The sequence below is a fragment of the Betta splendens genome, chromosome 2, assembly GCF_900634795.4.
Source record: "Betta splendens chromosome 2, fBetSpl5.4, whole genome shotgun sequence".
Lineage (NCBI taxonomy): Eukaryota > Metazoa > Chordata > Actinopteri > Anabantiformes > Osphronemidae > Betta > Betta splendens.
This window is the reverse complement of record NC_040882.2, coordinates 19,520,360-19,536,009: the sequence shown is the minus strand read 5'-3', so window position 1 is coordinate 19,536,009 and position 15,650 is coordinate 19,520,360. Positions and strand designations below refer to the sequence as shown.

The 15,650-nt window shown below is 42.6% G+C and overlaps 1 protein-coding gene across 3 annotated transcripts in view; it reads right to left on the bottom strand.

The window, feature by feature from the left end:
* arhgef40 (Rho guanine nucleotide exchange factor (GEF) 40) overlaps positions 1-15,650 on the bottom strand; it is a 44,330-nt gene that overhangs the window by 13,386 nt on the left and 15,294 nt on the right. For 2 of the 3 annotated variants that reach the window (XM_029133415.3, XM_041068818.2), the window contains exons 1-14: positions 14,659-14,901; positions 8,655-8,744; positions 8,058-8,165; positions 5,493-5,778; positions 4,211-5,360; positions 3,731-3,969; positions 3,485-3,649; positions 3,265-3,379; positions 2,890-2,983; positions 2,695-2,781; positions 1,918-2,034; positions 1,185-1,283; positions 920-1,071; positions 120-258 (exon numbers count right to left, since the gene is read on the bottom strand). In XM_029133415.3, coding sequence (XP_028989248.1) covers positions 120-258; positions 920-1,071; positions 1,185-1,283; positions 1,918-2,034; positions 2,695-2,781; positions 2,890-2,983; positions 3,265-3,379; positions 3,485-3,649; positions 3,731-3,969; positions 4,211-5,360; positions 5,493-5,778; positions 8,058-8,165; positions 8,655-8,744; positions 14,659-14,661 — 2,844 coding nt within the window. In that variant the 5' untranslated portion in view covers positions 14,662-14,901. Of the gene's footprint in view, positions 1-119; positions 259-919; positions 1,072-1,184; positions 1,284-1,917; positions 2,035-2,694; positions 2,782-2,889; positions 2,984-3,264; positions 3,380-3,484; positions 3,650-3,730; positions 3,970-4,210; positions 5,361-5,492; positions 5,779-8,057; positions 8,166-8,654; positions 8,745-14,658; positions 14,902-15,650 lie in introns of those variants that run through there. The other variant, XM_055504756.1, reaches the window with a different exon arrangement.

Here is a 15,650-nt window from a genome sequence, read left to right as displayed (position 1 = left end):
CTAAATCAAATACACACAGTCAAAAGTCATTGTAGAGTAAAACGATGTCAAACGTGACCAATGCAACAATTTATTAAGAATAAAATCATTCAAAATCAATTCTTTTTTTCCTTTCTGACCTTTTCCAGTTTGTCCACCAGCTCCGCTAGTCGTCCCAGAGCGTCGAGGTCACGACCTCTCTTATTAGACACTTGAACTAGTTTGTGAAGTGCGTCATCCACGCTGTCATAGAGTTTAGAAGTTGTAGCGAGAGCAGCTCTAAAGAGTGAAAAGTCAAACATTAAGTGGACTAAAATGTAAAAAGTTGCTTTGTGTTTTTTCACCTAAACTTTGAATGACAATGATCCACAGTGACACATGCTCTGGTGCAAAAGGTGTAATTATGGAGAGCAAAAACAATTCCAGATGTATATCTGCTCCAAAGTATTTGGCCTTGTTCTTGGTTCAGACTGAACCAAAGCTCATTACTGGATAGGAGGAGCAGCTACAAATACAATCGCCTTTAGATCATCTTTAGGCCCTATTCATCACAAACAAACGTCTGATTAAAAGTTCCTCTTCTCCGCCAGCTGGTTTTCATTTTTTTCCTCACAACAAACAACTTTGTTTTCAGCATATTTAAACATATAATCCATCTTGACTAAATAATGCTTGTATTAAACATACTGTATTACCGAGGAAGTACACACATTTCTTTCCTGCCCTTTTGGGACCAGCCTGGTTGTGGATGGTGGTTTCACTATATACAGTATGAACCTGAGCTTAAATAAACATGATTCTGTGTCTCAGGAAACATTTTTATCCAAAACAGGCCTTTCTAGTGCAACCATATGCATTAGCGCCAACGAGAAGAAGCCAGATGTTGATCCTGACCATGTCCACTCGGATCAGTTACAGTACCTCTTTAACCCTTTGTTACCTGCAGTCCGGCGACGTCTGCGCCAGCTTAGTTGTGCTGTTGGTTAGTCCTGCGAGCCAGGCTCCTCCTCTCTGCTGCAGCTCTGTTAAGCGCTGGTCAGCCAGGACGCTTGCCATGAGTTGTCCATGTTTGCTGATGCTCAGTGGAACATTCTGCAGAAAGACCACATGTTTGTTATTAAATATGCATCTGGTTGGTATTTCTCAGGCACATCACCGATCACTGATACACTGAGGCAAAAGCACACCATGCTGGCCCTGTGTACCTTGATGTTGTCGGGCAACGGCTCAGTGTCCATGGACTGCAGTGCTTCTCCCAGCAGAGAGAGGGCACTCTCACAACGCTCTGTCAGGCTCTCCAAACTCTGAAGATGGTAAGAGATGAATAAAGCTTACAGTACTTACATTAAATGAATTTCTGCACATACAAAAGACAAAGACAGTTTGTGTCAGCGCCATGATATCTCAATCTTGACAGAGGTCAGAGAAAGTCCAGAGAACAGGAAAATGTTTCCATCTGTTTGGATAAAGAAGCTTCTAAACTGTCTGGGAAAAGTCATTGAGAGTCATTAAGATTCATTTTAGTCTCTCTTTCCATTCTTTTTTTACGCTTAGTTCATTATGAGTCTGGCAGGATGCTTTCATTAGCAAGAACTAGAACTTAGGGTAATATAACCAAAGCATTTAAAGAGAAATTCTCAATTGTAATTTACTGACAGCGTCTCCTGAGGCCAATGTTTACATTAGATACACTGAAGAAAATGGCTTATATAAATAGAATTACACACAGAATAAACACACCCACATAATGACCAAATGCACAGATATCAGTCAATCTCTAATGCTTCAACTAATCACTTCCTTCCTCACGTCGATGCATCTGCTCCAGTACATTGGACAACAATACACGATGCAGACATTTTAGTAAAAATCTGAGGGAAAACAAAAAAAATTGATGCGATTATCATCTCTAAACAGACAAACAAAGGAGCTTCTCACTAGTCTGAAAGCAAGCCAATCTGAGTGACAGTGGGTGAAGTCTCCATCAACCTCTCTGGGGAGCTGTTGCTTATCTACATATTGCTGAAGGACCACTGTTCCTCGCACTGTGTGGACCTAGACGGGACAGATCAGACAAATTAAGTGCAGGAAATGAGACAAGTCAACAGTTGATAAGATAATTGAATGTTTGAAAAATAATTTAAAACAGATTAAAAAAATGAGGCAACGACAGTTGATGATATGATCTGCTATCACTGAGCATTATATTAGTAGCAACGTCCGTTTAAAAACTTAACAAACTTTAACTTTATTTTGTACTTACTGCAACAGATAATAACCCTTATTTCGCGACTTCAACTGCTTACAGTACCACTTCTTTTGTTTTTGTGTTTTTGTTTTTTATAAAATGAAGTGAGCATGTTCTCCAACTACACTTGTACAGTATCATTTATTAGTTAAGTTGTTGGCAGGGGTAAAACCAATTACCACCAAACAGCAGACTGGGCCAGGCAGTGTGAGGCGCAGTGCCAACAGCTGTTTTTTTCCACAGCAGTGTTAACATCTTTTGGGTGGGATTTCCTTTTGACATTAAAAGTTTTAATGCTGCCAGGTTGAAATGCAAAACACATGCAAGGAAGGGAAGATCTCTGCTGATCAGATTTGAGCAAAATAATGAAACATACTGTAGTATGCAGTAGTCACATGGAAGCAATGCAGGCTGGGGAACTTATATGGGGAATTTATATTTACAATATGAGATTTAAATGAAGTCACCTCGGCTCCTTTCAGATTATGGGAAGTGGTCTCTTGCTGCTCCTCCACTAGAATTAGAACGGATCCCAGACCACCAGGAACAAGCACCTGTAACACAGAAAGAAAACACACTTAAGCACAACTGCAGGCAAATTAAGGCGCACAAGCAAGTAGCACATTTAGCCGAACAATGTTTTATATGTTTTTCTATCCCACCTGGAACGATTTAAGTGCAGAGAGGCAGAGAGCAGAGGGGAGGGCATGTCTGCTGTCTATTAACACAGTGAGACCCTTTTCTTTGGCTGCAGGCCTGAGGAGGATGAATGGAAAGAGGTGTAGGTAGAATTTAAACAGAACCAAAAACATTTACAAACAATGCCATTTGCTGTCATATAAGAAATCTAAAAAAAGTGAAGCAAAATATAAATAAAATAGCATTATGAATGTTTAGCAAGTGAAAAGACATCAATATCAGCAACCAATTTAAATTTGGAAAAGGTAAACAAAACAAAAAAATAATTTGCATTTGAATGCAATGCGCAACTATAAGGTTATCTTTATTTATAGATTCAAAACCATGGAATTCCTTACCGAGTGATTGTGTGATAGCAGGCCAGGAGTCGGGCCATCTCCTCCTCACAGAAATCATCCTCCGGTGTATCTGTCTGTGTGAATACCAGAGCCCGTCCCAGCCTGTCTACTGTTCCTGAGGTCAACAGGCATCAGAGTAAAGAGGGAGTAGATAGATAATAAGTGTATTTTGGTTTAACTGCTGACTAGTTATACTGTAAGAGTCCTGAGAGGAACTTGCCTGTCAACTTAAGCTTTCCTGACTGGACGAGCTCAGTGTCCAGATCCCTAAGTTTTGGAGGCTCGTTGGAGGTAAGGCCATTTAGTTGGTCAGGACATATCTCTGCTGAGCCCACCTCTTCGTTAGAATGTCCGTTACACACTGGCAATGAGTTGGCTTCGCTCTCTGATGAAATATACAAAATGTAAAGAAAACATCTAGGGGTATTTTCATTCAGTGTATTTTAATGCAAACATTTCCTCAAACCTGCAGTGCTTTTCTTTGTGTTCTCTTCCCCTTCATTAGTGTTTGTGGCCACTCCATTACATTTCTCTGGCAGTTTTGTTTGCTCTGAGTGGTTCTCCTCTCTGAAGGGTAGTGTTATTGAAGTAGAGCAGGTAGTGGATATTGGTTGAGGAGCTTTACCTTGTGGTTTTGATCCTTTCTGGTGTGTACGCACTCCAGACCTAGCTCTCCCTTTGGCCCCTTTTCCCCTCCTTTTTCTCCTAAAGGCAAAGTACAGGAAGCTCTTAATGAGGTGTCAGAAGAAAGTTAATTTTAATATTACTAAGCCCCAATAGTCTATAGAATGTGTTCAGGAGATGTGATCTATGCTAGGTCAATACATGTATATGTTTGACATATGTACTTTAAACACAAAAGCATCACCTAAGTGTAACTGCTCTGTACTTTCACACACAAAAACAAGAACAAGTGTAGTGTGAGAAATACAAAGTAAATGTATACCTTGGTGCTCTGAATCCTGCAGTTTTAACTTCCTTTCCTCTGGGACAAACTCTTTGTCCTTGCTTTCCTTCATCCTTTTCCTCTGCCCTCTTTGCGTCAGTTAAATTCTTCATCTTGGACCCGTTCTTTCCACTTTCTGAGACCTCAGTCAATGGTCTCTCTGGTGCATCTGATGTTGGGGTGGCAGCCTCACTGTCTCCACTAAGTGGGTTATCAGGATCCTCAAAAACACAGTCAGAATGAGATCCATGATCTGAGTGGCCCTCTACGTGTCCAGTGTTTTGGTTCATCAAGTCGTGTATTTCATTTGTGACCAAGCTGTCTCCACTCTCTGAATCTTTCTTTCTGTGGCCATCTCTGCATGGCTGCAAAAGCCCATTGCTATCTCTCTCCTTGCCCACACCTGGCCTTCTCTCTTTGAATGAGGCATCAAAATAAAGCGGCCGACTGTCTGAACTCTCAGAGTCGACACTTGTTTTGTGTCCTTCATCAGAGTCATGAACAGAAGAGGAGTATGATCGTCTCCCTCTGCCAGGTTCACCAAGTCCGGAGGGAGGCTGGGGAAGTAACACATCGTTTTTGGATGGCACAGAGTCTCCTTTAGCACCAAGGACCGCCCTAAAGCTTCCTGACCTCTCCATTCTTCCATATCCCCAAGCCTTTCCTTTGCGGATTTTGATGGCCCTACCTCTCCTGCACAAAGGCAAAGTCTTGGTCTTACAGATGCCATGCATTTCTAGGTACCGCTGCCTTGGGTCAACGCCCCCGTCAGGTCCACTTCTGGGCTCCAAAAGCTCAACATAGTCCCCGTCAAACTGTGGCTGTCTACCTGTCCGCCCAAGTCCATCTTCACTGCGCCTTCGCCGACTGAGTGCAGTCTCAGAGTCTAAGCCATCTGGGGGTAAATTGTCATCCTCCTCCTCATCCCACGACCAAGAATCCAATTCTCCAGAGGATGAACCACCCCAGCCCCCGAGGCTGCTCCCTCCCTCACTGGGTAGGCGGTTGGATATGGCTGTCTCATGGCTGGACATCAGACCCAGCTCCTCACAAGGGTCGTGGATGAACTTCGGGTAGACTACCTCCTTCCACGGCAGTCGAACCACACCATCACATGTACTGACTAAGCAGGTATCAAGGCCTCCTCCAACTATTGAAAGGTGCAAGAAAATAAAGTTCATGAGACCTCTTACTGACCACTAACCTCATATATGATTAGACATTTATTATATAGAAAACATTTAGAAAAAGTGGTACCTACTGTAAGGATATTATAACTTACCTTCTCGCTTATGGCCTCGTTCCTTGTTGATGCTATGCAGCCACTCAGTGCTGAACACAAGAGGATGCTGCGACTCGGGTACCAAAATTTCCTGTACTGTGCGCCCTCCAGGGGCAAGACATTTTAAGGCCAGCCGTGGGCAGCGTGTAGAGAAAGGCACAACTTGTAGGTAGAAGTCATTACTACGCAGAAGCCTCCAGTCCAAAGTAGAAAGCTGGACAACCACCTTCTCGCCCAAACACAGAGGCCAGCCAGAGTGAAGGAACAAGCAGCCCAGGTACTGAGACTGAGATAAGAAAAGCAAATAATTACATCTTTATCTTTGTCAAGTTGGTCATGTTGTGTACTCACTGGCCTACAAATCCAACCTCAAAACTGTTCTGTCTAGTGCGCATGTATGTCCTGGTGTCCCATTCATAAAGGACAGCCCATGTGAGCCAGTTGGAATCTGTGCTTGGCTTGGTTATTTTGTTGAGTCAGATTTCTAGAACTGACACCAGACCAGTCAACACTTTTTTGCTAGCTCAACTGGCCAAAAGCCAGGGTCACATACAAATGTAGAACCTGTGAGTCACACTGTCGTTCCTAAAGTGTAAAAGTGCTTACCTAGCATGACACGCTGAGAAGGCTGCAGCATGCAACAGATCAGACAAAACATACAGTCCACTGTTATATACTGTAGGTGGAGACACAACTAGCACACTGTTAACCAATCTAAACCATGTAGGATAAATATATAAAACAAATCTCTTTAGTACAAACTCTCTTCCCACCTTAATCAATGATGTGTTGAATATCCCCCTTTCTCTGCACTCAGCTAAAAAAAACTCATCCACAACTCTCTTTTCTGTTCCCAGACGCATCTAATCAGCAGACATAGGGCTCCTCCCTTTCCTTCTAGACTCACGAGACATGATCAAATTATATCCTTCATCGACCTCTGCCCCACCTTCCCCTCTCTGTCTTTGCTGCAAATTCTTCCCCTTAATCCTTCCTGTCTGTTTTCAGTCCTTTAGCAACATTTGACAGAAGAACACTGATATGTGTCATTCAACAGTACGTTCTCCTGTCTTGAAAAAGTTTGTATGTAACATTCAGCAACTCTGTGTCCAATCACCTTCCTCCCTACTTTTCTCTGTGCACCCCAATGTTTGCTCATTCTCCCCCACCTCCCATTATCTTAAATTCCTCAATCAGTCTACTATCGTCTGCAGACTCCAGCATCGTCTTTTTTTCCTAACACAAGCTCAGTGAATGAAAGCCATTTTCATTCTCTCCGTCGACTGCCACTGCTCCTCTGTTACTCACTCTCTCTTTCTCTCAAAGCAGTAACATGCTCACATATGGAAAGAATTATTGTCATGACTCACAGTCTAACTCCCGTCCGAGGAAGCTCCGCTCAGCGACAATGAAAACACAGCTTGCTCACAATGCCTGTGCATAAGAGTGAGTGTTGGAAAATGTATAGAGTAATATGAGAACGTTCTTTCTTTAGCCCCCAAGCTTGTGCTAAATGCCATGTATTGTTTATCTTTGTGAGTCTCCCTAAAGGAAGGCTCTTTGGTGTGAACCTTAAATAAAAGTTGCATCTCATTTCTTGGTTTTCTTGTGTGTGAAGTAGTCTTTCATTTAACTACAACCAAAGATCTGTATTTATGTTTGTGTTATTCTGTTTTGAGCCAGTTGGGGTTTTAGAGCAGACTGACCCTCTGCTCTGTTGTTTGCTAACCGGTCCACTGTACTGTACGTTCAGGCATGTGTCAAATTGTGCATGCCTTGAACTCTGCTTTTGCATTACAGCCTTCATGCCCCCATGTACTGTGACACTACTCTTGACATTTGGGTTCAAGGCACAAATTAAAACTTGAGAATCACCCAGACGTGACTGCCGTCACAGTCTAAGGTCGAAAGGTTTCAATCAATACTTTTATTCCCCAAATAATGAAAAAATAAATCAAGGCACCTTCAGAGAGGTCTAACATTTAAATCAGGGATGCATATGAAGAATGAAATTTATGTCATTTTGGACTTGAGATGAACTGGACTTGGATGGATCTGGAGTTAACATTATTTACTTTCTTAAATGTCACTCAGACCTGTCTGTGGGTTTTTTGATAAGCAAAAACAAGTGAATCTTTAACTTCAGACAGAACAGGTCTCGCAAACAAAAACAATGATCTATAACCAAAAATGTAAAAAAACAAATGACGCTTTTAAAAACCTTGACCCTTGACCTAAATCAGAGGTGCTTTAATAATACTTTATACAGAATTAAAAGATCTCTGTCCTCAAGACCTACTTTTCAGACCGTAACACCTGACCTGGAGGCTCCACTGAAAATCTACTGAACAAACAATTGTCATAATAACAGATATTTCAGTCTTGTCTTTATTGACATGAGACTTGACTTGGAAAAAAATTCTATGCCACTATAGACACACAGACACTCACAAAACTGACAGCATGACCTTTTTCACCAACACAGTCCAAAAGCAACTGACATGTCCAGTATGTGTCACTCAGTACTTGTGTTTCTGATTATTCAGCTATGCATATTACACTCACACACGCGTGCTGCTGCAGCTTGTGCAGAAGGTGTTTGGCAGGAACAAAGTAGTCCAGGAGGTACCGGAGACTGTCATGTTGATATGTCGACTCCAGGACTGAAAAGACCTGAAAAAAGACATAAAAGTCAGCTAAATAAAAGAAAACAAAAATTAAAAACAGGTTTTTAGTATGAGCTGAAGACTATTTACAACTGAGCTGATATAATAATCAACAAGGCTGTTTCGTTATTAAGGCAGCATTTTCCAAAACAGCAAAGATTAGATTTGAAGCTACACAACAAACTATTACTGATTTCTCATAATCATAAACGGAAAACTGATTAAACCTCATCAGGGAAACAACTGTGACTGTACCCAGCACACAGCTATTTCTTATAATAACGTTACATTTATGTTTTGGGGAAAAAGTCACAGCAGTCACGTTAAAGGAAGTGGATGCAGATCCTGCGTACATTTAGCTCCTTCTGTCTATAAAGTTAGTTCCAGGAAAAGGTTGTGTCATCAGCCACGTACAATGACCTAATGTCCTGAGTCCATCTAATTTCTATTATATAAGTAGGTGTAAAGATGTGCCGTGCGTGTCTGCAGGCTGTACCTGTGAGAGGAGGGGTGGCGCCGTGCTCTCAAAAGGAGGATACAGGGATGACAGGGCCCCCTGCACACAATCCTCCATTGCCTCCGAACTCTGAGGGGGACAAAGATGATAATAGAGGGTTAAGCCAAACCCACTGAGGTCTGTGTTTGTGTTTAACAGCCGGCTTGTCTTGCTTTCTGCTGACACATATATACACCCTCACTCTAGTTTCAACTTCCTGTTATATGGTCTGGGGCGTTTCCTCCGAGGCCCAGTAAATGTAGGAACCCCGAGAACAAAGGAATCCAGTTAGCAGTGCAGACACACACACACACACACACACACACACACACACACACACACACACACACACACACACACACACACACACACATCCTTGTACTTCTATCACCCTTGACATAATGCCTTCCCTAGCCCCTAACCCTAACCATCACAAATAAAGGCAGACATCTAACCCTTGCTCTAATCAATTCTAACCTCGGCCCTAAAATCACATCTTAACCTTTAAACAGGCCTTCAAAGAAGTGAGGACATTTTGTCAAATGGTTGGAAAGTATGTTTTTGTACAATACAAGCATGCACATTCACACACACATAATGAGGACCGTTACTGAGGCTGAGGGTGACATACACTGTTTATTTTTCTGCATTGGCTGTTGGCATGGCAACTTGTGCTTTTTTTCCCCCTCTTGTCCAACTTCACATTTCCTTTCCACTTTCCCATCTGCTTCTCCCTGTTTTCCTCAGTCTCCCCAGTCCTTTTTCACCTGATCATCTCCTCTTTTACATCTAACTCTCTTTGGTTCACCTCCATCTGTCTATGTGAATGTCATCTGACAATGATTACACCGGGATTCTCCTTAACAGAAGGAATATTGTGCTCAGTAACTACAAGAAACCAAAGAGATTGACAGAAAGCCATGGGAGAAACCCCAGGATGGGAGAACAGACTGTACGGAAAAAGTGGCTAAAGCGTGAGCCAGGAGTGAATGAGCTGGTCGTTGTGGAGGCTGCATGGAAGATCTAGGTACACACAACCGGGTCTGCTTTGTGCAGCCACATGTGGGGGTTGGTGTTAGCATAGAATGGTAGAAAAAACATTTCTGCATTAACATTTGTAACTCTGAAATATTCTAACAACATGAATTCAACAACTCAGATACTGACACCAAGTGTACAACAAACAAAGGACTTACTCAGAAGTTGCACAGTCACAGTGAGACTCAAAACACATATTTTATTATCAAGTGGCACTTGATCCATGGTTAATATTACTTTTCCATGGCAACAGAAAGGTTGGAGGGGAATTATACAGCAAGTTAGAAAAACAACAATGACAAACGTAGACGATTATTGCTAAACACAAGCAAAGCTTTGTGGGTTTGCTAAGCAAAGCCAAAAAATCCCAAAGAGGCTTGTTTTGGAAACCACACATAACATACCAGTTTTGAAGACACACACAGACATGTGTCTACGCTCAAAGGAAAAGGGAACTTTCATGATGTTAATGCTCCAATTCTGCTAGTTGTTTGCCTTAGATAATTTACTGTACCTCCTTAAGACTTATTAAGTAGAAAAAAAAAACACACATCAAAGCAATGGTGCACCGCTCCGCATGGGAAACAAGTTAGATTAATGGCACTGCATTTCAAAGGACATCATTTAAAGGCCAACTAGATTTAATGACCTTTACATCTACATTTTTATCTTTTGGGTTCATTTACAGGACACTTTGAGGAAGATGTGTCCTAGACGGAAAAGCAATTACCTACAGTATTTACAATGTAAAGTATCATACATGCGCTCTGAACTCTAACACACACCTTCTTTGATGAAACATTAGTGTCTGTGCACAGGACGAGGTGTCTCCCAGCTGGGACTATAGTAAACAGCCATCTGTTGGAGAGCATGGTCTTAGAGGTGTGGTGGTTGTAAATCGAAGGTTCAAACAGCGTTCTGGCTCACTTTCAGAACATACGGCGTCTAGTAAAAGCACTGGGGGGGTTCAAGGAATGGCAAAGCAAGCCAGCAGGAGCTTCCTCCCGAGGTAATTCAACAAAACTCCACATTACAGCAGAACATACTGCTAAGCTGATAGGGAGGCACTGCTGTATTTTTTAGGTCTTTTAGTTTATCTACAGTTGCTTTGTCTATGAGAAAATATTATTTGGTTTGGACGTGTTGGAGGAAAACGCAGCTAACCCACAATAAAATATTCTAACATTTAAATCTGTTTTGTTTTTCTTAAAAATATCAAGAAAACCTGTAATGTCCTTTATAACCTATTTGGTTTGTGCCATAACCCTCGATAGTTGATCAAGAACCAATGCAAAGCACATGAATGAGACTTTGTTTTTACACAAAGATGTGATGTAAACATTTGCCCCAAAGGCTCTGAACAGCCACAACTCTTTACGTATGAAGTAAGCAAAAGTCAAGGGCACGTGTGTGAGAAGATGACCCTGAGTGAAGGCTGTTGAGCAAACTCTCACTGCCACTCTATAATAAAGTCGTGTCAGTTTTGCTAATCAGACTGGTTGGTTGGAATCAACCACACACACACACACTACGTCTCCTGTCCTGACGTTAATGCCGGTTTTGTGCACAGCTTGAGTGTAAGTCAGGACAACATGAGCGCACATCCTCCTGTTTGTGCCGAACACGGACCCAGACTCAGGTTACGTCATTGCTGCGTCACACTTCCTGTCTTTCTCTTTTCTACGGAGAAACGAAAAAGTCAGTGCTTGTCACCAGAACAGAAGCTTTGCACAGAAAAGCAGAGGCCCCTGGCTGATTATCCACTTCACTTCTTTTCTCAACATTTTGATGACCCCCCCCCCCTTTTTTTAATAATGTTACAACACTCGTGTAGAGGTGTACCAGACAAACACATCTTTGTTACATATAAGCACTTTATGTGTCAGTTTGGCTTATTGAAATATGTGAGAAGCCATCTGCTAAATACAGTACCAGAGACACTGGGAGAATGAGACAGGGAGCAAGGGTTCAGACAGAAAAAGGAAAAGAGGAGGAGGAGGCTGACCTGTGGGAGAGATCGATGGGAAACAAAAGCTGCAGCAGCCATGATAGAAACCAGATGTCGACCTTTACAGTACGTTAGCATAGAGGGAGCGTGTGGAACAGAGCAGAATGAACAGAAATAGAGAGGCGCAGGTACACTGGAGAGACAGGATGGAGAAACAGCCAGACGAAGAAAGACGCCAGGCATCTTCCAACCTGACCAGCGGTTGGTCACACAGCTAGTTGGCACTTTGAACGGCTGGTTTTACAGCATTTGTTTGCTATAAATCCTTGAAGAACATTGGATGAAGCATAACATTATGGAGAACTCATACGGTTGGGCAGATAGCGATCACCGAGTTTCTCCTCGGTTACTGCTTTGGACAACTGCTGGTCAACTATCCACTGTTGATAATTCAACCAGCATTGTCTTCAACCACGGCGGGAACCAAAGAATCATTTGTTTTTTAAAGTTTGTTTTTGAAGCTGTTGTAGCTTCAGTATTGATACTATCTTTTTGCAAACATGTGGCCTTGCAGCTTAGACAGCATTTCACTGGCAGTTCTGTTTTTAAGCAGCTACTTCATTTGTCTTTCAGCTCTGATTTGGTCTTCTGCACAGATTCCCTTTATTAGAATGACCTTCCTCATCCTCATCCCTCATCAACTAATTACTGAAGCCAACGAGAGTCAGTGAGATGAAACTGCGTTGATCTTCAAATCAAAACAGTTACTGAAGCTAAAAGCTCTCTAAAGCGGTGCAGTGATTGTGATGATTTGTGTCACCTTGCACATAATAAAATATGAATTCAAGCTTTGAAATCAGGATTTTAGAATTTATGTTGAAGTAATATTGTTACGGCCTGACAAGAAGTGTCAGACTGGCTTCTAAACTGTAACGACCCAAAAAGACCCAAAGAACATCTGAGAACTTTAATAGAACTCACAGTCTAAACATGAATTTAATAAAAAAAACACTCCCACAACAGAAAACCCAAACAACTGGGCGGCACAGAGAAAAAACAGGAACCAGAACCAAGCGAGACGACGGGGTTAAAATAGTCTAAGAGGACTGAAATGAACAGAGCGGACCAAAAACGGGAAGCGCCAAAACCTGGTGGCACGATGGACACCGGGCCGGAGACCGCAGTCTGGTGACGTTGACAGACGAGCAGTGAGCGAGTGAACGAGGCGGGCACTTGAGCCGAGCAGAGGGGGAGGGACAGGTGAGTGGAACGGGTCAATCAGTCCAGGATGCAGAGGGGACGATCAGGGAGGAGGTGATCAGAGTCAGAATGGACAAGGGGAATCAGAAGGTGAAGGAGGCAGAGACACTGCATGGATGTCCAGTCAAGATGCCAGTGGGACGGCCACACTGAAACTGGAAATACTGAAAATAGCCTATAATATCCTTGGTCTGGCTGAACTCGGTGTCATACGATCCTTACAATCACAGGAAACTCAGCTTCCAGATTCCTGTGACGGGCAACACGGCCAACTTTGTCTGGGCTGTTCTAATGACGTATTCTCCACTTGCCCCGAACGCCCCGCAGCACTATTAAGAAATAGTTTCCCCAGTTTTAATCAGATTGCTTTTTTATGATTAGTCTGTTCCCTGGCAAAACCCAAGGACTGGCACATCTCATTAGAATTTCAAAATCAGAACTGGCCAGAGAGGGAGGCGGTCAAAATACCCTTTGCAACATATTTCTGGCGAAGAAGCACTGCAGTGTGTGTGTGTGTGTGTGTGTGTGTGTGTGTGTGTGTGTGTGTGTGTGTGTGTGTGTGTGTCTGTGTGTGTGTCTGTGTGCGCGTGTGTGCGTGTGTGTGACTGCTGATCCATTTTAACACCTATGTGCATGTGTTAGCAGCCGTGTATGTCTCTGAGCTGAGCTAGTATGTGCAGTCTGTTTTTACTTTTTTAAGAGATACTGCAACGCCCTCTTGAAAGTACTACATTCATTACTACATGTGACTTCTGTCATAGCAGAGGTTGTACATCTGTTTGCGTAAGACTTTCCCCGTTGGCTGCCGAGGGAGATGAAAGTGCCTGTGTTCTTCCCTTCCTGACGTCCATGCCATCCCTTGTTCCTGCTTTCCGTCCATTTTTTTCACTTTTCTGTTTCTTTCCCCTTTTTAGCGGAAAGTGTGGCATCACTAGAAACCATCGTAGCTGCAGTCCAGGCCTCCTAAAATAAAAATAAAAAAAGGCAGCCTCGTCTTTTATTCTGTTCTTTCCCACTCCAGCCCTCTTCCCTTCTGTTTTTCCTCACTTCCCTGCCAAAGGGCTCCACCCTGGCCAACACAGAAGCGTGACTATGGCCCAAAGCCTCCACTTCTTCATCACTTTTACATACGCTTGTGCATTAGTTTGTGTGCATGCGTCTGCCGACTGCCGGTCCCTCTGTCCCTGTGTGTCACTGATCAGGCCACAAGTGGGTGGGGGTGATAAACGAACTCCCGAGGGACGCAGCAGAAAGAGCTCTTAGTGAAGCCTCCAGCTCGCTCTGCAGCTCAGCCACAAACATCAGCAACGTCACGCCACGTAAATAAAGCCGCCCTCATTCGCTGCCACTGGCATCTGACAACTCTGCAGCTGAGTGTTGTAAGTGCTGACTGGACGCCTTCTCAGAGAGATGTGTCCCTTTGTGGGATGTGGATGATTATACTCAAATGTGGGTAACAGTGATGCTTTGAAGCACATGTGCAAATGTGGGTGTTTGTGCAGAAAGTTTCTATCCCGAGTGTAAAGGCTGAAAAGCATGCGTTCATCTAACATTTAAGGCAGAACTTAAAATGTTGCCTCACCATAGATTAAAAACAAACAAAAAAAACAATTTTTAAATATTGTAAGAAGGAATAAAGTTAGCACAAAAGGAAAATGATTCGCTAAGGAAGCTTTGAAAAGTTCCCTAATCGTGAGTTATTTTCAACCACTTTGTGACAAGTTTGATTTCTCCGCAACCCAGAAAACGGGGACTTACCATGATTCAGCCAGGAATCCCTACAAAGTCCTCAGTTCCTTTCATGAGTTCGCTTCCTCTGCGCATTATCCGCAAAAAAACGTCCTTCCCTCAGTTATAATCAGCCTCCATTTCCTGCTTTAAATGTTGAGTGCGCCGCTAAGTGTTGCTTTTCTTGTAATGTTTCAGCGCGTAGAGGTCTCGTCTCCCACCGTTATGTTGCACAGCCTGGGAACGGCCCGCTCCGCGTCGTCCCTTCGCGCTCCCACCTCCCTCCCCCCTCCTCCTCCCCCAACTAACAAGAGCGCCACAGTTCCTCTGCGCACTCACACTTTCCGTTTTTATCCTATAACTTAGTGAATAGACAATAAGAAGCCGTTACTCCACCCAGGCGTATGCAAAAAACCTTCTGTTTTATTGTTCGACTAATGGTGGAAAAGCATGTAATAATTAAGTTAGGAAAACTGTTTAAATTCAGTTGCTTAATAATAGCGGCTATAATGACTCACATTAGTAGAAAATCCTTATTCTCACATGATGGAATACTACTTTCCTCCAGAGCAGAATGGCGTCAACTCAAAGCTGGACATTTTATAGAGGGGCAATTTATGCTTCTAACTCACACTCACAAAAAAATCCCATTGTATTGAAGGCGACTCATTAACGTACCTCCATTTCCCATGATGCAACTCAGTGGCGTCGTTCTAGACCCGGCCAACAGGCCACGCGTCTTTGTCTCACGCTTCTTAGCTCATTTTGTGACAAAAAGAGTTATTTTACAAAACCCAAGCCAGTGTTATGTTGATATAATAATATCGTATAACTGTAAAAAAATCAATAATAATAATTCGGCTTCATCATATTCATAAAATCATAATCTTCTTTAGCTGAGATAACTTTAACAAATTCTATGACTTTAAAGTATGACTTTTTCTGGTTCTTATAGGGTTAAAGGTTGAGCAGCTATGACTCATTATTTTTTAGGCTTTATAAAATATATATTTTTTTTATGA